We start from the raw sequence: 26537 nt of genomic DNA, 5'->3' as shown, positions 1-26537 counted from the left end.
AAGCTATCTCTTCTTGGCAGTGAAAAAGTAGCACAGCCAACAAAACTACAGTGAAAGTTTTTTTTCCAATTCCAGTAGGAACTGGATTCCTGTCATCAAAATGCATCACACGCATGTTTACAGACATGAAATATTACCATGAAAGGCTGGAGGTAGCACTTTACAACTAGAGGCTATCTACAGACTCTGTTATGCTGCAACTTCAAAAATCACAGCTTCTTAAAAACTGCATATACAGCAGTCTTACTATAATTCAGGTTCTTTCATTCCTGCAGCAAATGTCTTTTCATTTCGTCCTTTTGCCCCAGACAAGACACTTATCTTACATCAGAAATCTGCATGTCCTTAGTCACGTTATTCTGTAAACCTGACAAAACCCATTTCTGCATCTTCTTAAAAAAAAAAAAAAAAAAAAAAAATCACTCCTCTACAATTTCCACTAAAACCTGCAAATTTTTTGCCCTACTTTTAAAGGACATACATACTTTGCATCAGCTCCAGAATCAGAAAGACTGTACGTGCGGCGTCACAGCGGTGTCATTCCAAATCCAGCTGCAAAGTATGACTGAGTAGTTCAAGTACAATGCTTTCAGACCCAAACCAGGATCTCATCTGCTGCACTGACATTTGGTTGGGATCTCTGCCATATACTCTACTGTACAATACTGAGAACAGAAACTCTCTTGGTCGTGTTTTTTATCATCATTAAAGGCAATTTTATGTGAATGATAGTAACCAAAGTGAATCATTTATCAGCTCCCTCACCTCCAAGTTAAACTGACTCCAGTAACGGTGTTAACACAGGCACCTAATTATTTTCAAATCACATTTGATAACATACATGACTGACCTGAATAAGAACATACGCTTACAACAGGGAAGTAAGCAGAAAGTAAAGCTAAGCAGGAAGTCATATCTTAGGAGGAGGTAATTCATACAAAAAAAAAAAAAAAAAGGGTAACCCCATGCAGCTAAACTGGCGGTATCACCTCCTATTTCCACGACACGCTGTCTTCGTAATGTCATCGTAACAAAAAGTTAATGGAGTCACCAAAAGAGGTCACAGCTGAGACACACTCAAAGGGCTGTAAGCACCAAGCCATGGGGTTAACGACTCTGGGCAAGAAAGCAGAGAGGAGACGAGAGCTGGTTGTCACTGTCAGGGTACGTAACGCAGAGCGTGACCAGAAGCTGTGGCTTTATACGGATATCTGCTCTGCCTTGCTGGAAGCAAAGCTTGTTACAGTCGCCCCGTCGTCTCACTTAACTGTCTCACAGACAGATGTTTCTTTCAAATGAAGCAACTGGTCACAGTGGCTCACGGTTTGCCGTGCCAGATGCTCTGCCACCAATTTAGAGAAGAAGGGAAGGAGTTTAATTGACGCTTGGCTAGTTGCTATGGATGGTAACTAAGTGACAGCTCGGTGAAGTAGAAACTTGAATGAATGAAGTAGCTGTGACGCAGTGACTGGGGGGGAGCAGGCAGGAGATGGGGGCACCCCATGATTGCTAGTCCAGCACAGGGCACTGGATGAGGAATGAAAGATGTAACTGGTGAGGCACCTTGAGAAGGGCACCTCTTTCTCCTGGCGTAGCATTATTCTCGTCCTCTGGTTTTCTGATGTTTACAGCCAGAAACGTTCCCTCTGGATACAGGCAGTTTTTAAGTTGGCTTTCAGAAGTCAATGCAGAAATTAAACATCTGACACATCTGGTTAGTTCTGCTTTCCCGAATCTTGTTCCCCAAAGAAATTTAGTTTAAATGATGGCAAATAAGACTACTTTGTGTAAACAGTGAAACCTGACAGATGCCCAGTTACAGGTTTCAGTGCGGCAGACTTTCATAATGTTTTCAGACTCTGGACCAGATATAAGTAGCAGCACTGACTCACCAACATCTCTCTTTTCAGCCTCATAAATGCAGTTGTCAATATTTCAATTACTTACATTCAAGTATTTAGATTTTTTTGATTGTGATTAATGCAGTGTTTCATTCCTTTCGGGAAATTGGAAATTATATATACACTTCGCCTGTCACTAACCTTTCACAATTGATTTTTTCCACTCTTGAAATGTATCACAGGTAGAGGTTACATTAAATTAGAGCAAGATCTTTGTAGCCTGTTAGCAAATACAATTTCAGAGCTTTATAGGTTAGTCCCTGAAAGGCAAGCACCCAAACTAATATTACATTATTGCTCTTTGGAACAAACTGCTCCACACAGTAAGAAACAGTACAAAAAAAGACAGAAATTGAAGTTGTCCCCTCTTCGATCCAGCCAATGAACTTTGACAAACTTTCTACATGGGAGTGGGGAGAGTAACTCTCAAGTCATTTACATTTCACTCTCAATCAAGGCTGCTGCACTTCCTGCTGCACATGCTTAAATTTTAGATCAGGCGAGCCGTAAAGCTTTAAAATGCTCTGCCTAAATGGAGAGCGGAGGAAGGTGTTTGGGCTGCCTGGTTGTAGCTGCAATTCACAATACGCAGGTCAGGATAAAACAGTCAGCACTCCCCACCTGCTTTTTCTCCCCCTTCTCTTCCAGACAATTTCACTTTCCTGATGAAAGTACATTTCATTATTCTTTCCTTCAGGGCTGGTGCTTCACCCTTCCATTGTCTCTGCTACCCAGCAGTGCTCGCTAAATGATGGTCTTTCAAGAAACCTTGAAAGAGCAATGACTTCGGGTATGGCACTATACATTAAAGGAAATAGCTCTATCCCAGAACAAAACGTGACTTCAGTCTTGACTTTGCTCAGTCGCAGCCAAGCAGCGGAAATGCGGATGGACGTACAAGATACTCCAAGGTACGTCTACCCTACGTGTTCCCATCTGCAGGTGGAAGTGGAAAGAAGAGGTGATACAACCCTGCGAATGAGACTATAACTGTAAGGCTCTCCAGAAATTGCCTTCCACTTAAATCACAGACTTATGAAATCATAAATGATCTAGTGGACCACTAAAGGGCTACATTATTTTAACAACGAAGAAACACCATTCAAGCAGCCACAGCCGTTACGCAATAGGATTCACAATCGGCAGAGACATTAACACAAGTGGATTTAGGAGGAATGGTTCGGATCATTTCCTTAATGAAAAGATCACCTGAAAAGCTCTTCCATGTGTCATAATTAGGACATGTTTTCTTTAATATTAAAAATATAAGAAATGTTATAATTTTTAATAAGCATCAGTTTCCAGACAAAAATCGTAGCAACAATTCACCCAACAGCTGCAACATCAAGAAAGAGGCGATAATCCACCAGTAAGACAATCTCTAAACCATCCCATTATAATCACAACCTCTGGAGGCAGAAACCTTTTTAATTTGATATGACAATCTAATGATGCTTACTGTGGGGCAATGAAAAGGCAACGTAGTTCAACGTATTCCTATTATGTCCTCTCGAAAGAAAAGCTCTCCCTAATACAACAAAGAGGTAAAGGCTTTTTGGAGTCTAAAGCCACTTTGAAGATTGTCACAGCGCACCATCAAGTATGCAGTAGTCATCCACAAGGACATCAGAAAGTTCAGTTCAGGTTGTTCAGTGCAAAGACCCTGCTCTCATGTATGCCTGTGCGGCACACGGCACCTTCAGGTTCCATCCCTGATAAACAGTGACACAAAATCAGGCAGCACACTCTGCAGACTTCAGAAAAAAATCTTAAATTGACATGCATTCGTCGCTCTCATATATGAGCAGCATGTAGATTTTAAAACTCTCTTCGGCGGTACAGATGGAGTTCGGTTTGGAAAAGCAAGACACAATCTGTGTTCCAAATTTCTTTTCCATAGGTGTGGGAGAAAAATGTACTGATCACACACTATTGGTTTCTTACGCAATTTCAGAGAGCTTGTACACGAAGGTAAACATATCTAGAACTCAGTTACCTTTGGAAATACATTCTTTCATAATACCTTAGCAAAATGTGACGATTTGGCAAGCATTGTTCTGAGCTCAAATCACAGCATAGACTTTAGGTATATTCAACTAGAGAAGACATTAAGAATTCAATAAATACCACAAAATGGGGTTTTTTTCTGAATCAGTTGGAAAATTCTATACAGTTACAATAACTACATAATCTAAAATAGAAATGCTGAATAACCATGAATTCTGTATTTTACTTTCCAAAATCAAAGGGCAAAATATCATCCCATATTTTGTAGTTGTATTGATTACAGTTGATTTTTGACTTTGAGGCTACAACATTGTAAACTAAAACCAGCGGAAGCTTCTTAGTTCACCTCACTATAAAATAAAACCAAATGCTTGATTAATATACTATTAATATCACTAATTCGCTCTCTTTTTCTAACAGCGCTCCTGAATACATACAATATGGATGGCATGAAACACGACCTCAAGTAGATACATATGTTTACATTATGGAGACACACATTTACATTTACACTCCAAAACTTTTTAATAAAGCCATCAGTTTTAAAGTTAAGATGTAATACATCTAATTAGAAATATGTTCAGAAGCAAATTACTATTTTGAGAAGTTTACAGTTGTGTAATATTTTGTACATATAAAAAGATAATAATGTTTTTATTGAAAATATATTAGAACCAAAAGGTTTTATTTGATAACATAAGATTTATTGATAAAATTAATTTTATCAATTTGAAGCTTTATTTCAGGTGTAATATTTTCAAGTATCAGTAAAACTCACTGAAATAAGAGGAAAAAGATATACATAAAGAAAAACAGTAAAATTTAATATTTTTTTCTTAAAATGATAGTCAGTAAAGATTTATATTAAGTGCAGAAATAACCCACATTCTCTACCAGGACAATAAAATGCTGGCAATTTTCCTAAATTAGTCTATAGTAATGTTATGAAAGAATATAAGTAAAAAATCATACTCAGCATTTTCATACCTGCTTCTTTCCTGGACAGAAAATAATTCTTAACAATTTTAATTATATAAATGTGATACAAGCTTAATATCATGCATTTTGAAAGGAACTAACTTTGTATATTAATATATCTGATGTCCAGTAGATGGCAAAATATCAGCAACCATCACCTTTAATCTTCTTGAAACTTGCTTAATTTAAACCCCGAAGTTTTGGGGTTTTTTTCTTTTTCTTTCTAGTCTCCACTTTCTATTTCATTGGATAGCAGGATTAGCTTTACCTTTTGGATGTTTTCTGTATGTTATCTGCTTGGAAGACAATTTCATCTTCATCAGCTCTTGATACAACAAAGCACAATAATGTTACTATCCTTTAAATAGTCCTTTGAAGACAGTTTCTTCACCACTGAAATTTTTTTCTCCAAAAGCATGCTGCTGCTACTGTTCCCAAATTTGCCAGCACATGTTAGCATACTGTGTACAAAAATCTCTTAGCAACAATATCTTAGTGTCTAACATTTTCCTTCTTCCAACTATGATTCATGGAGCCATCTGTAGTCAGATATTGACATGCAGTATCTTAAAATAGATACCTTACATTTGCTCAACAACTAGTTTTAGCATCTGAAAATATAAATTATGGGAAAGGGCCAATATTTCTTTGAGGCTCTTCATCGTTCCCTTGATCATTTTAGCACTGTTTAAACAAAGGCTTGCCACGATCACTTCGCCTTAGTATTAAGGTCAAAGCATTCATGCTTTCCACAGCGCAGCAGTAGGCAGCTCGGCTGTGCTGGGAGCAGTCCCTTACGTAAGCCCTCCACAATATCTCAACGGCTTCCCAGGTGAGGACCACCTCAGGCTGGTACCCTGGCTATTTTTTAACAGTAACCAAAGACTGGGTTTTTAAACTTCAAGTATGGCTATGTGCAGCACTAAGATCTAAGCATTTTTCACACCCTTGGAGCCTAAGCCTCGTGGAAAGTGCCCTGTAAGGGGTGGGATGAGGTCAATGTCTCAGCTGGGCAATGACAAAGAGACTTCTGCAGCAGCGGCTGCTGTAGGGAACGCATCAATGTCCCGTACTCTGTTCAGGGAATGGAAAAAAAAAAAGTTATAACCATAGCCTGCCAAGCACTGCTTTTGCCTCCCAAAACTCTTCCGAAGTTTTCACTCAGAAGAGAAATCATCTTGTTTTCAGCTACAGCAAATTATCTGTTAGTAGCTTTGCATAACGCAAGTTATTTGTTGCAATGCAGCGCGGAATTTTGTGTAACTTAAAGGAATAGCACGGTACTAAAATTAGGAAATGTTAATTAAAAACACTCACATTCAGTAGAACAGATTATATAGAAAGATTCGGTAGCGTGGCTTTCAAACAATGTAAAGTGTGAGGAACACACTTCCACCCCAGAGAAATCAAACAGAATTTTATCCACTGCAAAGGAACTAGGATATTACCCTAAATATTTTTGACCAATTAATATTTTAAAAATAAGCAAACAAACAACATTGTGCATCCAAATACACTGTATGTGTTTAGCTGAGTATTATCAAAAAAAAGTAGACTGCGAGCATAACTGTACTCATGCATTTTCATTGCTAAAATGCTGGTTCTGCTTGCAAGAGATTTTACAGTCCCTACGGGTCTTCTGAAACCCACTCAGTAGCCGTGAAACAGTGCCAGAGCTGACTAGTCTGGTGAATTCAAGTCAAAATTAAGAGAAGGCTATCACACTGAATTACCTCCTTTCAGTCTCTTTATGTCCTGCAGTGCTGTCGTAGCAGGTCTCTATACTGGACCGAAACCTAAAATGCCTATGGGCACCCCTGTTCAGTCTCCAGTAGCATTACCATGATTTAAAAAGTAGAACCTGTATTTTATTTTACACTGTTCTTTCATGAACACACACAACTGCATTCTTAAGACTTAACTACTCTTCTTCATGAATAAGCCACAACTGAATACCTTTAGATTAAACTAAGCCTGCATGGACACCAAGATTAAAAAAAAAAAAAAAAAAAAAAAAAAAAATCTAAGTCCTTCCCTCACAACAGGCGAGCAAATAACTTCTAAATCATCTCACTCTCTCGGCTTTGAAATGCAAACTTAACTCCTATGACAAAAGGCTCCGTTGTTATGCAAGAACCAGCTTGCCAGAAAGCGTTGAACTGAATATACCGGAAAGTCGATTAAAGTTATCATGAAATGTGTCAGAAAGCAAAAGAGGAACATGCAGCCAAATTCATCCCAGACACAACTTCGCTGCTTCACGGCATTCTTTTATTTCCTCCTGTTTCTTTGGATGAGAAATAATTATGATTTTTAGGTTACCCTCCTTCGGACAGATTGTATTAAGCCTCCTCCACGGTCACTGTACGTATGGGAAAATTAATGTTTATTTCTACTTTAAAAGTAGAGAAATAAATCACATCTTTCTGCTTCTCTACTAAAATGCCATCTAGCAAGTCACTCAAATAAGATGCGTTTTTCTATGCTTATGTTTTAATAATTAACATGGGAAAGAAAAAGCAGACAGTGTGATACATGCACATTTACAATTACGGACTCATTCCATGGGAAAATCTAGCTCAAGCTGGAAAGAGCCATCAAAAGCCAGTTATTACATAATCCTTATTACTGCTACATGGGCGAGCAGCAATTCCAAAGGAATATTTACTAAAAGCAGATAACGCCAGGTTGCAGCATCAGATGAATCAGATAAGACATAGCCAGTAATAAATTTTCTTCCTTCCCCCCCCCCCCAATAATATGCTAAATCAAAAAGCCATGAAATGCAATCTTCTTCAGCAGAACTCTTTTAGAAAAAGATTGAGAGAGTGTGCTGTTTGCTAGATCTTGCTTTCCTTGAAATTACACTAAATGTCAGGTTATACAGAAAATCCAGCTAAAGCGTGTATAGGTCTGCGCTGCTGCAGGGTAAAAACTTTCACCTCTGAAGGCAGTCCTACCTCATAGAAAAGCCAAAATGTGCTGCTATATTAGCAGCTTCTTCCCCAAACACTTTCAGAAAAATGTCTTCCTACTCACAGCAGGCAGTAGATACTGCCCACTATTTCACAGCAAAAACTGTTTATGGGATTCAATCCTGCAAACACTTAATAATACAGTGTTGCTTAAACTGCTAACCCGAATGGCTGAAAATGCTTTTAAAAAGGCCTTACTTAGGGTAAAATGCATCAGGTTAGTAAAATACTGTGATTATTTTACCTGATACATTTGGTGGATTTGTTCCAAAGTCTGTGGGTTAACTATAATAAAACCTTTGGATATAGTAGTCTAGTAAAAGTCAACGCCAATTACATACGCTGAAGAAGATGGACACGGGACAGCAGCGTATGCCAACTGCTTGTCATGAATGTTCTCTCCAAATGGCAATGCAAGAAGATATTAAGTCTCTCCTAGAGGCATAGATCCTCCATTTCTATAAGCAACAAGAACTCACTTGGATATTGCCAGAAATTAACACCGAATAATCTGTGTAGCCGTGCAAAAGCAAGAGATCACACCACCACCATCACCCATCCATCGTAACTACAATCATTAATCCGTACTTGCAGACCTGAAGTGCCCACGAGCCCTGCTCACGGGTTGCGGTCAGCACTGCATGGACACAAACCAAAAACATCACTGCCCGGAAATGCAAGTGTAAGTTCATAGAATCACAGAATGGTTTGTGTTGGAAGGGACCTTTAAAGGTCACCTAGTCCAACCACCCTGCAATGAGCAGGGACATCTTCAACCAGACCAGGTTGCTCAGAGCCCCGTCCAACCTGACCTTGAATGTTTCCAGGGATGGGGCATCTACCACCTCTCTGGGCAACCTGTGCCGGTGCCTCCCCACCCTCAGCATAAAACTTTTCTTCCTCAAAGCTAGTCTGAAGTTGTGACAATCCGTTTGGATACCCGCAGATAGAGGAACACAGGAGAACAGCAGGACACTGTTGGGCATCCTGGTCACCATGGCAAAAGCAGCCTCAGCACAAAAGGTGGATTTCAGTTTCTCTGACATTTCTGGTTCATTAGTATTGACTAATTCAACCAGTGTCACTAATGCTATTACATACACATAATAGCAGCATACAAAATGTAGTAAGGTTTTACCTTTTGTAGAGAAACTGAATGGTATTAATATCTCAAAATAACATGGTTTAACAATAAGAAAAAATGAAGTGTAGCAGATTACTGCAAGCATGCTTATCTATGGTTTGTGAAACAAATTTCCCATAAGGTTTAACCTTCTTATACCACATATACAGGTACAGGAATCAAGAATTCATAAAAGAACATCTCTTATCTCTCCTGCAGTTAAATCTGGAGCAGAGTCTGATATAGTATACTTTTCTGCAAGAACATTGAGAAAAAAAATACTGGATATCTGTCATTCTCTAGATGCCTATTCGATGCCTATCATTACCATTTCAATACATGTAAAACCCTGGCAACAACGCAACGCAAATAAATGGACATTTGATGTTAATCTTGTTCATATAGCTCCAATCTTAGGACTAATGGAGTTTTTTGATGGCTTAGAGACACATTTATTCGTCCCAAATTTGCTCTAAAGCAATAAAAAATACAAAAATTTCTTCTGATAGACACAACAATGAAATAAAGTATTTCCAATGACAAGATCTACCATGCTCTTTACAGCTACAGAAAAAAAACACACACAGTTGTCACAGCTGACCCTTTTACAAGGATAAGCTACGCTATGTCTGACTGCTTAGTTATGATCAGGCTATTTAAGAACTTACCCTTGCTGCCTTCTCTTCTAGGATATAATATAAACAAAATCACAGGAGCAATATTCAATCTTGCTGTCAAAATCCTATAATTAAATTAAGATTATACGAATCTCCGTTGCCTCTTGCGACTTCATCCACGACAACTAATCGCGTCTGAATCCTACACAAGCCTTTCTTACTTTGAGGCAAGAACTGGTAGTGACCCTTACAATTTAGTTTGCTTAATTTGTTCCCTTTTATAACCTAGTTTTGATTGCTTCTGAGCTTTTGGAATTTTATCCATTTGGTGGAAAAACAAACAGATTGGCTCCTAGCTACCCGTGAGACATCGTTTTTCCCAGGGAAATCCTGCTGCATGTGGAAACACCTGAGGCATTTCAGCTGGACACCCCTGTCTGAGCGGGGAGAGAAAGTGCAAAGGGGGGGGGGGGGGGAAATAAAAAGGGTCTCAGATCGTTTATATGGAACACAACACAAAAGATGGTCTCATGGACACTCCTCCATAAGTTTACAGTCACATAAAAAGCTGTTGTTGCCGCACAGTTGTTTTTTTAAAAAGGCACATTCTGCAGTAAGTCTTTTTAGCATCTCCAAGTGTGGCAATATTTTGCCCTTCTCAATAAAAGATAATCGTATAATTTAATTTCTTTATGTTGTACTATATTACTTCCATTTGTCTGCTTTTCTGAAAAATGACAGGGGTTAAGAGGAAGGTTAGGAGTGATCAGCCAGCACTATGCAAACCATCACTGGGCCAAGGTGAATGAATTTTAACCCCATTCTGTACCCATATGTATTTTTCTGCTCCTGTATCTCTTACTACATCCAGCCCTTACCAAGCCAAGCGAGAGTATTAGCGAAAGCCCCTCAGGCTGAGGTCTGACGTTTCAAAAGTAGGTGAAATATCTTCAGAAGTAGCTGAGGCAGAAGCATCTTTGCTGTCTCATGTTTTCAGCAAGACTATTGCATTCTGCTTTGTTATCTTCTTGTCACCAGCTGTATAACGAACCAAATACCGACCTTCGGTAATTGTACTTCATGTGTCGCTAAGGAGAAGCATCTGTCTAACAGTTTGCCAGTACTTCAAAATTGACAATAGCAGGAAATCCGCTGACATTTGAGGTCACCTCTCACTTGCCATCGAGCACTTTCATGTTGGAAGTGTTACTTGGAACAGTAACTTGTATCTCTACTATTCTCGGGAATATTTTCATTCGGCAACATTTCCCTAATACGCTAACACATACCGTATCAGCACCACAAAAGGCATAAATATGCCCAAGGCGATGCGTAAAATTCCCAAAAAGACTTTTTCTGAAATGAGAACGTGGGTTCCTCTGTATAAACGGCACTTCAAGGTAGCTGATGAGAAAACATATCATAACTAATCATGGTTTGCATCACCATGAGACCTCTCCTCTTTTTTTTTTTTTATTTTGTTATTTTAATTATGTCTTTCTAAGAATTTACGTTGAATATGCCTACAAATGTACATGTTAACACACTGTTATTTTTAAAGGGAAAATCCTTAGTTTGTTCTGGTATGATCACTTCTGTAGATTTAAAAATGCTACACGCAACTCTTACTAACACCTCTATGTTCAAGTCTTAAAAACCCATTCTGCAGAATTTTTTATTACACTTATTCTAGTACTTTTGGGGTTTTTACATGGTTAAAACCTTAAATCTTTTCTCATCAGTATCTAAATACCACAAATAATGAGTAAGCATAAATTAGACTGTATACTCTTCCATGACAGATTGTCCTTTACTTATTATTTCTGTACTGCAAAACACAATGTAACTGATCAACACAAGCAGTGACCTAACTTTAAAAAAAAAAAAAAAACAAACCACCCCTAAACCAACCACAGCAAGTATGAATAAATTCCATTATTTGACTCACATCAGGACAAAAGCTGGAAAAAGCTGAAAGTCTGACTAAAGGCAGAATGCATCATGAGAAGAGAGCTATATTTTTTTGCCAATAATACACAATATTCAATGATGCATTCTTCACACAGGTGCTTCAGGAAAGGAATTAGGATGAAAATAAATACTTGGCAAAAAAAAAAAAGTCCTTGTGTAATTCATATGCTCCATTAACACAGGTTACATATTTTAACATTGAGAGAAAATATCACTTTGTATTTGTAAAGATGCCTTTTGAGGCACCGGAGTAATAATATTTTTGGGTTTAAAATTAGATTTCTCAGGGTTTCATCCTTTCAAAAATAAGTCAGAGAAAAAATACCTGAGAATAACTTCTTGTCCTTTGTCTGTAAAATTAAACCAAAAGATGGAAATTAAAAATTATAATAACCTAAATTAAAATTGAGTTTGGGGAAGCCTTTCTAGTGATGTGCTGGATAATAAACAAGACTGATTTTTTACAGACCACTAGCAGAGCTGGGAGCATCGCTTGCACGTCCACCTTGTGGCAGCCCCATCCTCCCAGCTCAGTCTCCGCAGTCCAAGCCTTCCTCCCCAACATTACCTTTTCATCCATTTTCCCCTCTGCTCTTCTTTCTCTTCTACCCACGACAATTAAAAATCTTCCCAAGACCCCCATCAATGCTGGTGTTGCTCCATTCACTCTACTTTTTCAGGCTCAGGCTCCCAGCCTGAGTCTCAGCCAGTCTTGTACTTTCTCACCCATCCCCAAGCTCAACGATTACTTACCCCTCCCCAACCGTGCCTGTCTGTACTTCCCCCCAGCCAGCTTAGCTGCCAAATACTGCAGTTTGATTTTGGAGCCCCTGTATTTGAGTCAGACTGCAAACCGGTTTACTCTGCCACGTTATTAACATGGAGATCACTGACAGCATGCAGGGCAATTAAAGAAAACAAAACGAAACAACACAACACAACACAACAGGGGAGATGGGACGAGGAGAGGTGGGTCAACAGAGTTTTTCAGTATGAGCAAAACACCACATGTTTTCCCTCACCCATACTCCGAAATAGCTGAATCATTTTGTTTTTCCGAACAATGCCGCCTGAGATACCAGGCATGGAAAATTTCATTTCAAATTATTCAAATCTGGCAAAAATATGAGCAATTGAAAATAGATGTACAGCCAACACACTGAAAAGAACAATTCTACCTGCAGTGGACCTGGAAGATTGCTGCTCCTCCTGCCATCTATGTAACATAAGTGCATTAATAACTCATGCTGATTTGGGATAGCAATGGCCTGTAATAAGGTACATCAGAGAGAGAAATCACTCTCAGGTACAAGTGCGCCGTTAAAAGGCGTCACTAAATGTCACGTCAGAATAGTTCTTCTGTATATTTCAACACATATGCTTCCAAAACACTGACTAATTATTAGGTCTATTAGTTCTAAGCTTGAAAGTGCTTTATAGCCCATATGAAAACATGTAAATTATTCACATAGAGCTTCTGCTCACTAAAAGAAAAAGGAAAAACATGATAAACAATGTGTATGTTCATTTTAACTTACACAATAGAATTTCAACAGCTTGTAAACACTGCAAAATTGATATTTCTGAGTTAATGGATTAATATTTGCTAGATAGTAAGAAATTATTTCACATTCATCTAGGAACACATAAAATGTGCAGAAAACTACGTAGCTATGGACATTGATAGGATATCATGGCTTTTTTTAAAGGATATTTTGGGACATTTTACCAATAAAATAGAAACTGTAACATAAAGAAAAACCCTAAAACCACTGGAAACTTTAAAGCTAACCTATAGCTGGAACAGAAGTTACAGTTCAGCATTTCATAAGCCAGTATATGAGAGCTGTAAATTGATGTACTGTACGTTGGTGGTGAACATCATGTTTCAGCAAGCTCTATCACAAGGTACGAATGGTTGCAGAGGCATCAGCAGTACTTACAGCAGGCATGGTTGAGGGCACGTCCAAGTTCAGTGCTACCAATGAAAGCACAGACCTGCTCCAATTTTGGTTACTTCAAAAAAAAAATGGCCAAGCACAACGTATATAACACTGTATTATTAGCCAGCACTTCTAGCTCTGTAATGCCAACGGTTTTTTCCATCTGTTAGCACAGAATAATTAGTGTATAAGGTACTTGGATTACCCAGCCAAGACGGGATGGATAAGTGATTAATAAACAGAATTGGCAATATAGTATAATGACGTGGCACAGGTCTCATTTTAACTCTAATTGCTAGTCAGTCCTTAACCAAAATGCTCAGTACCCAAAAAATTCTCAGACTTGGACCGAGGATGGTGATGCAGGAATTGCCCTCATCTACTTGGAACATATACGGGGAAGACAGAGGGAGAAGATTGACCCCGCACTCATACAAGCGTTAATACTTATCAGTAGGGAGGGACCCCACAAAAAACATACAGAGACATTTCTGCTGACCAGTATTGTGTTATTGCAGAGTACAGCCTATCAGCAGCACAATCTATTAAGGCTGACAGTCACACACAGACATTCGGCTGTGAGTGACATCAACTGTACTCAACACTGATTACTAACTTAATGAACCCCAGTAATCAGTCAGGATGAAACACATTCCTTCAAAGGTAGCTAATAAAAGCTTCGGTGCTTAATTGGGAAATACCAGCAAGGTTTTTCATGGCCTCAACACCTGGCAATGCCATTCCACTAGTAACTCTGCTAGACACTGAAAAGGCCAAAAGCACAGCCAGATCCCCGGCAGAGGGGCATACACAGTGTGGGATACCTGAATTAAGTGGCACAGAGTTCAGCCCAGATTAGTTTTCCTTCCATATGATCCGGTAAACACATGCTTGTTTTAATAAACATAGTGATTTGGTAAGAAGTGAACGCATGCACATCTCTTTTTCTTTGGTGGTAAAATTACACTACATTCATTGGACACTGATGCTAGATACAAACTCTGCTGCTCATTTTCATCAAAATAAATAAAGCCTTGGCAGGCCCTGAAAGCAACACACAAATTTCTCCATGTCTGGCTACTTTTTGTTTTACAGAATAGCACAGTTTTCATATCATCGATTTTCTAAGCAGCAATTTAAAAGAATCATCCTTTTAGATTTCTGAGAAAAGAACATAATGGAGGTTACTCAAAGGAATAGATGCTGCAGCTACAACCGTTCTCATTATGTACATATGAGACGCTTCGATGTTCCTTGCTACTGATTACATGAGTAAACATTTTTAGTATGCAAAATCCTATTAACTCAAGGGGATTCTGCATAATTTTATAACAGCTCCACTTGTGGTGTCTGATCGACTGGGTCAGCAACAGACAGATGGCAAAGAATTAATTCTGATGCTGCTTTATTGCAGTGCTGGCGTCAGGGTTTTTTTCTACTCACTCCATTCGGAAAAACTAGAACTTTTCCTACATTCCCTACGTCTAAAAATAAGACATCATAGAGTAAAAAGATGGGAATTTCCTTTTTTTCAGGAAGTGGACCTAGAAAGGACAAAACAAAGCCAACCTAATTGTCAGTCCTTCTGTCCATGCCAGGGGAAGAGTGATCAGTCAAAAGCCCAAGCATCAGAAGTGTAACATATAATAAACAACCACAAACAGGATTTTATTCCATAGGGAGAGGACATAGTTCACTGGTCAGTAAGTGCACTTCCACAGCGACACCTTTCTCTTGAAATTATTTCTTCTGCCCCCTGTGCTCATTTGATTTTATTTAGCTCTGGCTAGCCATCCTTCGCTTCTTGAAGCCCTACAACCATCAGCACTAGCTTTTACAAAGATTTTCTTTTCTGCCTTTCTCCCCTGTATTTTTCTGTTGTAAGAGGAAGAACAAGAATGTGGCAGCAGTCAACACACAGAGGAAGACAAATAGAAACTATTCTACTTGCCGTTTACCCTGCCCACATAAAACCCTAAAACAAAAAGAAAAGTTAATCTCAAAGATATAAAGTAATAATCTAATCTCTCACAGTAAAGAGATGACACTGGAACCCATCCCTCCAATAACTGGGGTTTACTCTTATTCCATTTTTTAGTATCTAGTACTTAGTGAATTTGTGCTTAGCATATATTTAGATGGCAAACTATTAGCAGTCCAAAAATGGTGCCTAAAATTAAATTATTAATGCACTGTTTCTCCAGTTTTGGGAAAATGGTCCCAAAAAGTAAACAATGATCTGACTGGGATTTGCAGGCAGAACTCTTAAGCTCTTGAGATACACAACTTACATCCAGAAAACCTTCAAAATATGGAGATAATTAAACTGATGTAGAAATATTTGGCTGAGGTTTTTTGGAAGCCTGAAACTCAGAGGTGTTATCTACACATAAACTTTGAGGAGCCAACTCAGAGACCCACATGGGCATAGTTAATATTGCAATTATTTTACTTATCAAAGCATGAGAGAAAAGGCAGTCTTCCTTGAATTCCATGCCAGCATTATCCAAAGTGGGTCGAGGATGTAACGGGAAAGATACAACAAGCAAAAGGAAATCAGGATTTCTTTTGGTTGAAAGACTACTTGGTTTTGGGAAACAGTCCCCTCATGTTTCACTACAGGACAGTTCCTTTTACCAGTACCGTGCCATCATTTTTCCAGAAGCACTATTTTCTGTAACTTGAACAAAATTCTTTCTGTTCCTTTTGCTTAAAACATTACAGCTTTCATCCCTATTTCTCACATGTCAATTTGCATTATGAATGTTTCTCTGAAATCCAGGCTAATTAAGACTGCTTCAGAAATAAGGGCGTAAGGTTGTCAGGCACACCTGACAGCCCTTTGGACAAACAATTTTCTTCCATTTGGGTTTTTAATTAAGCTTTCTGAAAGTACTTTTATATAAGAAAATGGTGAAAAACCATCTAGTTAATTTTGAATAATCCAAAGAAAGACTTCATTTTCTTTTGCAGATATAAATGAGAGCTTCAACTTTTACCGCTGACAGTGCAATAAATCAATCTCATCCCTGAAACGTAGCCCAGCTCTTTGGCCTCGCATCCAAGGAAGGACGAGCTTCTTTCTGGCTGAGGCAAGAGAAGCCAAGGAAAGCTTAGCTGCCCAGTCACTCCTTGGATCTCTCTTGCACGGACTGGAGATAATCACAGAGCAAAGCACATCCAACCGCAGGACACCAACGATTTCATGTTTTGTCATCAACCGCTCATATAATTCTCAAACTCAGTGACATCAGACCAGCTAAGAGAGAGTGATTTTTCTCTCATTCCTAATTATTCCAGGACTTCTTCACTTATTACACAAAAGCCATAGTTTTCAAAATGATAGTTATCTTACTCTCCAGCTGTTTTCAGCCTTGTGCAGTGCAAATTCTCCACAAACCAAGTTCGCGTGAGAGTTTCTGGCAAATATTTCTAAGGGGCAGAAGAAAGGGGTATTTCTTTTTTTACCTGAAATGGAGACTGGCTGTTGTAATTCTTAATCTCCTTGTTGGCTCCCCGGAACAGCAGCACTCTTGCACAGTTCTCCTGAAAATAGCAGAAGAGTGAACTTGTTCATAAGTGTCTTTAGTTACTAAAGAGATATTGTGGCTATGAGACGTGTTGCTGTTTGGTATATATTTTTTTTAGATAAGAACAAAACAAAATAATATAAATAAATTATCTGAGAAATTAAGTTATTAAAATAGTATTTTAAATATGACAAGGCTTCAGGTGCTTTGCAGTGTTAGAGTAGAAACAATACGCAAGTGTAAAATATTGTAGAAGAATGTGAGAGGTAAACATCTTAGTGAATTTTTAAGAAACTGTACTGGGGAAGTTCCGTACTTGACAAATCAGATTTCGCAGAAAATGCGTTAGTTCGAAATGAAATTTGACTCTCATATGGGTTTTGCCTATTTTTTAGGGAAAACAGTACTGCTCACACTATAGTAAACAGTACCTGGGGCGAACGATATCTTCCCCTACTGCTAAAAATTAAACAAAGCGGTTTTACCACTTGCATGTACTAATTTTGGGGTTTTTTCAACCTATCTTTAATTTAAAGATTTAATGCATGATTTTTTTAAAAATATACCTGAAATTATTTGGTCTTCCTATAGACACTGTGCTGACCCATTTTACCTTCTCTCTTTTCCCCTAAAAAATACTGTTACAGCACAAACCCAATACAGTCCTTCTAACGAGAAAAGTATGGCTTCAGATCCTCTGAACTGAGGAAATCTGCCAACGAAATCCCTTCCACACAATATTTTTGAACAAATACAGTGTACTGCTTAAGTCTCTACTCTGCACTGCTGTACAATACAACTGACCATCATCTGCTAGAAATCCTCCATGGTTCTGTGGCACAGTTCTCAGAATACTAGGCTTTTTGATGATATTTTTGATATATTCCCTACTTGTCCTCTTTAATGTTCATCTTCGGACCTTATGCAGACCAGTTGACATTTCAAAATGTTTTTATGTTTATTGTTAAATATTTCTATTAATTTCGTTGTGCTTTCCAGATTTCTTATCATGTTGTGTTATGGAATTCTACCTAATGAGGTATTTCAATGTGCTACCTTTCGCTTTTAACAGTAAATTTGCAGCCAGAGAAAACAATCATATAATTTATCTATTTTAGTGACAGAAATGAAGCTTATTTACTAGATTCTGAGTCATAAGTGAATGTGCAGAAATTATGATTGAAAATAATTTTCACCATTGTGTTTTCTAATTTAGCACATCAGATTCTTGATCCCATTAACTCTTCCCCATCACAGGATTATCCCAAATATATCTGGGGAAGAGGCTATCCTACACTTTCACAGAGATTCAGTACTCCACAAAGATATCCTTTTTTCCCCCACACTTCCTATTCTGCATAACAGACTGAAACAACAGAACGGATCACATCTCAAGATGGTATATCAACCATCATCTCATAGACAGCAATTTTTTAATGACATATAATTAATTGAAGTAGTGTCATTTGTTTGCACTGAAATCTTCACATTAGGTGTGTTCTCTATATCAGTAAATGTAGGAAGACCAAGAGCAATGTGTAAAATGTCAAAATGTTTTTCTCATTTTTCCTTATTCTCTATTAGCCATCATCCAAAAGAAGTAAACATGCTGCAATCTAGATGAAGAGCTCCAGGTTAAAAAATAAATAAAATAAAAAGTCAAATCTTTTCAGGGTTACTTTTCCACGAATTCCTTTTTGACTGGCTCCTAAATGATTCTAGGTTTGCACACTGTATTAGATTCCTGTAATAACAACTGTTCCACTATTCCACCAGGTACTGCTTTAGTAAACATACTGGAAATGTTAGTAGAACCCTTTGGCATTAAAATGCCCAAATTTGATCAAGAACTTGAGGATATAAATAATGATATTAAGAGACACACTGCATTTATTGGTTGATTACTATTTGGTTATCAGAACAAATAATTCAACACTACAAAAGCAAAAGAATTACACAGTTAAATTTGTAAATCATGTAGAGTTTTTAAATAAGCTGTCTGCAGTGTAACAAAAACCAAAGTGATTTATGTATGAAATGGTTTGGTAACAAATGTTTTGACAAAAGTGGTCAGAGTTGTTCAACATAAGAATTTTCAAGAAAACTTGTTTTGGATGAAGTACTGCATTTGTTTGTTTATTCTTTTAAAACAAACAGAAGCATTCTTAGCTTCATCTTCTCTCCCTTTTGCCTCCTCCCCATCCTTGCAGGAACAAACTAGGGAGAATAAGCAAAAAAGTCACCACCAGAAATGATTCTGATTACTTTTCCTTTGTTAATTCAACAGAAAATCCACATTTTAGAGCTCTCCATTGTTAAGGTGCTGCCTACGAACGCCATAACTCCCGTTTGCACATATTTTAGCTCTGACAATGTAGTAACTTCTGATATTGAGAGCTTAGTATTGTTCATTCATTATCTCATACCTAAATTGAATATGCAGTAGCTTTTTAGCCTTCTTAAGATTAAAAAGAATTTCACAGAGAAGTGTGGGCTTGTCAGCAGATTAGATTCAATTTGTTGTTTGAGACTCAATTAACTGATTTAATACTAAACAGTTTTCATATAGAATCCAATTCACTGACTGAAAGAAGGCACAATTCATTCCAGCATAGTTATTTGCAAAATAGAGAGGCATAAGATCTGTCTAGATTTTATTCAGTTACTGGATGGCCATAAAATAACTTTAAAAAACCAAAAATTTATTCAGATCAGCACTTAGTTGACACTTGGGAAACCAGAATTACCAACTTTAGAAAGCATTCCAAGAAAATTACCCAGGGAAGATTGGCAGGCAAAAATCAAATGGGTAATGACTCCATCTACAGGAATCAAGAGGTAAAAAGGATACTGCTGTCCTTCCCATCCTCTCCATCCAGAAAAGGCCAACATCATTCCTTCCACATTAGCTAATAACTTTCAATAAAAGGGACACTGAAAAAAATCTGCATAGGTTACTGTTCACAGCACCCTGAGAAAAAAACTTTTAATTTTCACATATACCTGATTAAGGAAAACAGAAGCCCAACAGTGTAGTCACAAGATGTTTGACTTCCATTCACAAAGCCAAGCTTAATGACTATGAAAATATTTGCAAGTTTGTAGATGCAATTTCAATTAGAGTCTCCAAGTCTTCTACAGAATAACTTTTTTTCATTGAGGGCAGGAAAAAAAATCACATCTCTACATGAAAAATACTGTCATTCTGCAGGACTATTCTAATTGCAGCATCATACTGCATAACCTTTGCTAAAAGTGTATGATCTTGTAAACAACTATAGTCATGAAAATACTGCAATAAAATGGTTAAAAAAAAAAAAAAACCAAAAAAATAAGATGAGTTCACGTTTTTAATTTTATATGCGCATTACGGTCCAGGCTTCAAAATTCTCTCTCAAGAAAAGTGAAGTAAATGAGGTTAAAGTGAATATTTTAAAATATGTTTTTCAACAGAAGAAGAGTTTATAGTTACACATTAAGCTCTTCATGGGAAGCCTAAATGCAAAATTCTTGTTGAGATGAAGGTGAATTTAATTTCTCTAAAATTTTCTAGGAATTTTAACAAGTGCCAACTTCCAAAAACTTCGTATGCCTATAGTTGCAGAAGCCATCCAAGCTGAGCAAATACACTACTGCTAACCTTAAACTAGTTGACGCAGGTACTTGACAGCCTGTTGAAGATGCTTGGTAGGCAGTGAGCAAGAAGGAGTCCATAGAGGTACAGCTCCCACGGATACGCTGCGTACTTCAAATAATCAGCATTCATGGGGAAGATTTGTACGGCTAGATTCTTTATGAATTGATAGCAATTATGACACGTACATCAAGTCAACAGTCTTGAAAAATGTCAAATTATTCCCAAAATTCCATTTTTTAAAAAGTTGAGAGTGTTTTAGACCTAATCAAGGAATCTATCTTGACAAGACTTTTGAAAAAAAACTAAGATGGTAATTAATTAAGAAGCAGATGCTTTAACAGATGTTTCACTAGTTGCAGTCACATCTCATGACTTGTGTTTTCCTAATTCAATGTAACATTATATACACTGTGTTTTAACACAGTTGTAAAACTCATTCCCTCTCCATCCCATCCATGCAAAGAGTATAAAATGCTATCAAATCAAATGGTTCTATTATTTGTAAATGACTACACAAGTTGTAAACAGCAGAGAATCCTATCACTTCTGTATAATCTACAGATAGATTTCCACAGTATTTTCCAAGTATTTCTTATTGTATTCTAATTTAAATTCTAGCAAAACAGCAATAAATCTCAAATAGGAAACAAATATTTAGATATGACACTAAAAATAAATTTAAGTCGGTAGTATATGGCATTGTTTTATTTTCTAATTAATATGTATACTCTTGCTACCTACAATAAGCAGCCCTATTTGTAATCAGTGAATAAAATACTAATAATACAGTTTTTAATTATGCACTTTCTAGTTTCTAAGACCACTGTTTAAAAGCTGTAACACTTCATTGCATATTAAATAAATCAAATGAAAAATAATGAACTACATTCTCCTTCAGCGTAACTTTCCTCTACAGATCAATAATAACGGGAAATTTATTCCAAAATCCATTTATTAAAAGTGAGGAAACTGCATCTCAGGAAAACCTAACACCAAACTACTAAACTCCTTCAACAGAAAACTCAACAAGCCTCTGTTTCTGTGGATGGACATAAAAGATTTAGCATTTGTACCTCAATTATGCCTTTTTTTTCCTGGCTACTTGTCATTCTCTTACAGCATCAGTTTCCAGTCTCCATGGGACTGGACTCCCTGGACCCATCTTCTCCCAAAGCAGGACATCCCTCCCACTTAGCCACACAGAGGGGACCCCAGGCACCCCTCAGCTCCGGCCAGAGACCTTTATGCGACTGAAGGAGGACGGTAGGACTCTGCAGCACTGGTCTGCTGGCAGAGGAGGTGCGTGCCGGCTCACCTGGTTGTACAGGGCACAGATGTGCAGCGCTGTGTTTCCCGAGGCATTCTGCGCACACATATCGGCACCGTAGAAGAGGAGGTGCTCTAGATGTTGGATGTGTCCATATCGGCAAGCCTGCAAAGAGATGCATTCATATTTTGGTTATTGTACAATCTAGGCAAGTGTTCCAGGTAAATATTTTTAGCAAAGATGTTACTTAACTTAGGGTCTAATTTTTAGAACCTGGACTGAATGGGAGGATTAACACCCAGATGTACATACCTGCCTGTAAACACCAACGTGTGCACTTCGGGTACAGCAATTCTCTGCATAAGTTTACGCACTGCTTATTTGAGGAACGACCGTTTAAGAGATTGAGAAAATACAAAGTTTGGCACTTTTTATCCACTAATATTCGTAACTGTCAAATATGACAAGCAGACTAACAGATTTTTTTTGGTCCTGCTAATCTTCAGGAAGTTGCCCACTAGATGGCACTGAAGATGATCACATTTCTAAAGCTTGCTTTTAAGGTGTGAAAACAGTTCGGGGAAATCTGGCCAAAGTTCAAGTAATCATCATCTTGATTCTGTGACGTCAGATAGACACACAGTATATACAGGGCACTGATCCAAGAGGGAAAAGTCTTCAAGAATTACTTTATCGGTCACACAAAGAAAATGTTAGACCCTGAATACTTGGAAATAAATCTCTCTGAATGAGACTCCAGTGACACTTGAAACTTTCCTGATTAGCAAATAGGTTTGAGAAAAAACACAGTATTTCCGTTCATCAGTCTCATTTAGCTGACCTCCTCCTTCTCTATAGCACGCCAACTGAGCACCTCTCAATGTGTAATGTTTTTAACTTTGCATCATCTCAGATCAGTATCAGTCCTGTATAATAATATAGAATTTAAGCTGAGAGATACAGGTATAAAAAGCCATTCACTCTGCCTTAGGTACCTAATTACTACTGACTTCAGTGGGAATTACAAACCTACACATCTTGCAATTTGGATCAGAAAAATTAAGTGTACTGCTCAATATACAAATTAAATCTGTGACACATCCCAAATCCCAGTCTAGTATCCTAACCATTACATCTTTTCTTCCTCCATTTTCAACACACAGAAAGGGAAAAACCAATGTTTATTAAATATTTTACTCATTTACAAATTATTTGCCAAAATAAAGGAGACATTATGCTAGCCGTTATTACGGCTAGAACATATTAACACTAGGCAACAGAAAGCAAGCATCCAACAACAAGCAAAGGCAGTAACAGCAGCAAACTGTAACTGTGTTTCTGACTGTGCAGGAAATTAAAGTAAATTAGCTATAAATTACCAATTCTGTCTAGTCTCTAAAAGTCACTTAACATCTAAGTATGAACGTGCAGATGTAATTATTAAAATAACTCCTAAAATACAAGAACTAATTCCAACATTCCATCCTTACTACAATAAACTGGACTAAAACCAGGTGCTTTTTCCACTTCCCTTCCTTTGCTAGAGTGGGATTTGCCTCCTCTTTGCCAATCTGATGACAATGCTTACTCAGCTTAAGGGGAGGCGCTGGAAGACAACCAGCGCAGGGGAGATGCGAATGCGTTTCCCCCCCGTTAGAGGTGTCTGCGTGGGAGGTGAGCTATCCAAACCATTCATCAGGGCTCCCTGGTACGGTCAATGGAGAGAGATGGGTATCTCCAGAGGATGTCCTTTTTATTACTATCCTAGCACAGCATGAACTGCCACCAGAATGCCTTACCTTTTCCCCTTTAACAGTAACCCAGAGGCTTCACTTCTACAGTTAAAGATTGTGTTAACAAAATGAAAAAATACACTTGCTACCCATTATTTCCTTGCCACATGAGGTAACTTTGCCTTCTTCACACAGACGACAACATATGGGATTGTATCATATCTCCATCCTTCTTAATTCACTGAGGAATGCTTGTATTATTGATTATTGAAAACAGATTGCCCGTAATCCACATGTAAACATTGATTTATTTAGGATTACAACCAATGCAATGTGTTTGGAAAGCTCTGTTTGATTAAGAGAAATTATATCCATATGCATATCAGGCTGGTTTTCAACATAAGGAAATTTTTCTCTATAATTTCAGGGAGTCCAGATGAGTCAATACTTTGATCTAAACAATCCATTTCCTCCACATCCTCAGAAACGATGATAGTAAATTAATCCTTTTTTTCCCCCTACTGGAGACGGATCCAAATTACTTTGATCTGAGCGCACTTCCACAGTGAAAAAGCTCAGATTTCTTCCCAAACTTGGGTACCAAAGCTATCTTTCATTTCTTTCAAAGAAAAGAAGAAAGGAAGTTGTGTACTGAAAACATTAGTGCACAGAAAAGAAAGTGAGCCTAGATAACCTAAGCAAGCCTGTAAGGTTGATGCCTTACCAAACATTACAGGTCTTTTTAAGAGATACAGATTAGGTCTTTGGTGAGGAAGGAGGTCTGCCCTTCCAATAGCTGTGATGAAGCTGACCAAGATGTGCCAGCGCCTGATGAATTCTGGGACTCAAGGTATCATGAGCACTACAAACCTCAAAAGATTGCTTTTTAAAAACAAGTTTTCTTATTGCTACCATCTTTATACATACACTTAATATGTAAGAGAAGAAAGGAAAACCCCCGTACAAACAGCAAAAGAAAAATCACTAGAATCCCAGTTTCCACACACACAGGGAAGGAAAACTGACTCAAACGGTGAGTTCCTAAGAGTTTAACATCCTTCAGCGCAACATCCTGAATCCTAGCAGCAGGAGCCTGAATTCGAATCTTCCTGTAAAGTTCACCAGAGAGAAAGGAGAAAGTACCTCTGACAAACATGCAAGAAGCATTACCAAGGTTATTAAAACTGGAATCTAACAAAAAGATCAAGTTCCACGTTTTTACTGAAGTGCCACTAATAGGATGCCTAACTTCCAAGAGTCTGTTACATAAATATGACTAGTACAAATTCTGCAGCAAAATCCACAAATTTTCAAAGGACTTCAAAAAGTTACGGAACTCCACCGGAACAGTTTCCACTTCTAATTCACCACAGCGGGATGCAAAATAATAAGCAAACAGAAAAAGAAAGTAATTCCATACTTATGTGTGCATGGACTAAACATATCCAAACGGCCTTCAAAATAACGTTTAACCATAAAACATACGTGGCACATTTCCTCATGCAAATTCAACTCCAAACAAAACGTAAACTTTCCTACCTGATGAATTTCTTGCCAGCCATTTTCATCTTTGCAACTGACTGTAGCGTGTTCATGAAGTAACAGTTCACAGCAGTAAGGATCCCCTCCCACAATAGCAGTGTGGTACAGTGGTGTCAGACCACAGCTGTCTTTGTAGTTAGGAGACGCTCCAAGTTCTAAAAGGGTCTGAAAGCAATCAAAAACTGTGAAAAATATATTTTGGAGGGACTTCTAACTGTTAAGGGACTTTTCTACCTGAAAAAGTATTTACAAGGTTGATATTTGCCATAACGTATATTTGTTGCTCACTTTTGTATAAGCTGAGAGAATGGGCTGCAGCACAGAGGAAGTAAGTTAAGGAATGACCTCAGAAGAATTAGGATCTAAAGGAATCTATGGGGATAGCAAGGAAAGGATGAGTGGCGATGTCCAATTTTCATGCTCTCATTAAGTTCAAGAATCTCAGAAAATGCCGCATCGGCCTTTGCAACACATTCACCTCTTCAGTCACAACATGCTTTATCAAAAATGTCATGCAATTTGAGTATCTGTCAAAAGGAAATAAGCAAAAGCCATAAACCTAAGACTTAATCTAGAATATCAAGGCGTTTTAAGAATACCTGTTAAAATACAAAAGAAAACAGGAGAGATTGTGCTAAGATATAATGTGTAATCCACACCACTGGCATTTACTTTCAAAGAGATAAGCAACAATAACGCTATTCTCTTCAGACAGATCTTTCTCTATCTCTCAATGAATGAGGTTAAATTTCATCACTTTTTCTTCCTACCAAAAAAAAAATATCAGAGATTAAAAGGCCCTTTATTGAAAGCAAATGCTAAGATTTGAAAGCCACAAGAAAGCACTAGAACAAGCACATATTAAAGGATCCATTGAGGACAATACAGTAATTAACTGAAAACATTCTCCTTTATATATTTCTTTTCTATAAAATTATGTATAATTTGCTACTGAAAGCATTTACCTTGAGGGTTACTTGGTTCTTGGCTCTGGCTGCTTTGTGCAGAGCTGTCATTCCATCTTTGGCTCTGAAGTCCAAATGTGCTCCTCCATTTTTCAGAGCTTTTATCACTTCTACTGTATTGTCAAGCTGAACTGCCAAAGTTAGGGGTGTTTCTAAAGAACAGAAGAGCGCGTACTTGAAAAAAGATCAGCAAATTTAGAAAATAAAGAACATCTGCTTTAAAAATAGTAAGTTAAAAATGCTGCTCAAAGAAAATCCTAAATTATCAATTTTCTCCTTTGGACAACAAAACCAGACTCCATTAGCCTAGAGTTAGGAAGGCAACAGAAAGAATGTGTAAGATTGAGC

General features: G+C 37.8%; 1 protein-coding gene across 3 annotated transcripts in view; it reads right to left on the bottom strand.

Annotated features, from left to right (window-relative positions):
• The window catches only part of SHANK2 (SH3 and multiple ankyrin repeat domains 2), a 359705-nt gene that overhangs the window by 276356 nt on the left and 56812 nt on the right, over positions 1-26537 (bottom strand). For 2 of the 3 annotated variants that reach the window (XM_054827796.1, XM_054827797.1), the window contains exons 11-14: positions 26190-26341; positions 25222-25389; positions 21998-22114; positions 16984-17061 (exon numbers count right to left, since the gene is read on the bottom strand). In XM_054827796.1, the coding sequence (XP_054683771.1) occupies positions 16984-17061; positions 21998-22114; positions 25222-25389; positions 26190-26341 (515 nt within the window). Of the gene's footprint in view, positions 1-5154; positions 5392-16983; positions 17062-21997; positions 22115-25221; positions 25390-26189; positions 26342-26537 lie in introns of those variants that run through there. The other variant, XM_054827799.1, reaches the window with a different exon arrangement.

The sequence above is a fragment of the Grus americana genome, chromosome 5 (assembly GCF_028858705.1).
Source record: "Grus americana isolate bGruAme1 chromosome 5, bGruAme1.mat, whole genome shotgun sequence".
NCBI lineage: Eukaryota > Metazoa > Chordata > Aves > Gruiformes > Gruidae > Grus > Grus americana.
Note: the sequence above shows the minus strand (reverse complement) of the source record. Positions and strands in the feature narration are given on the sequence as shown.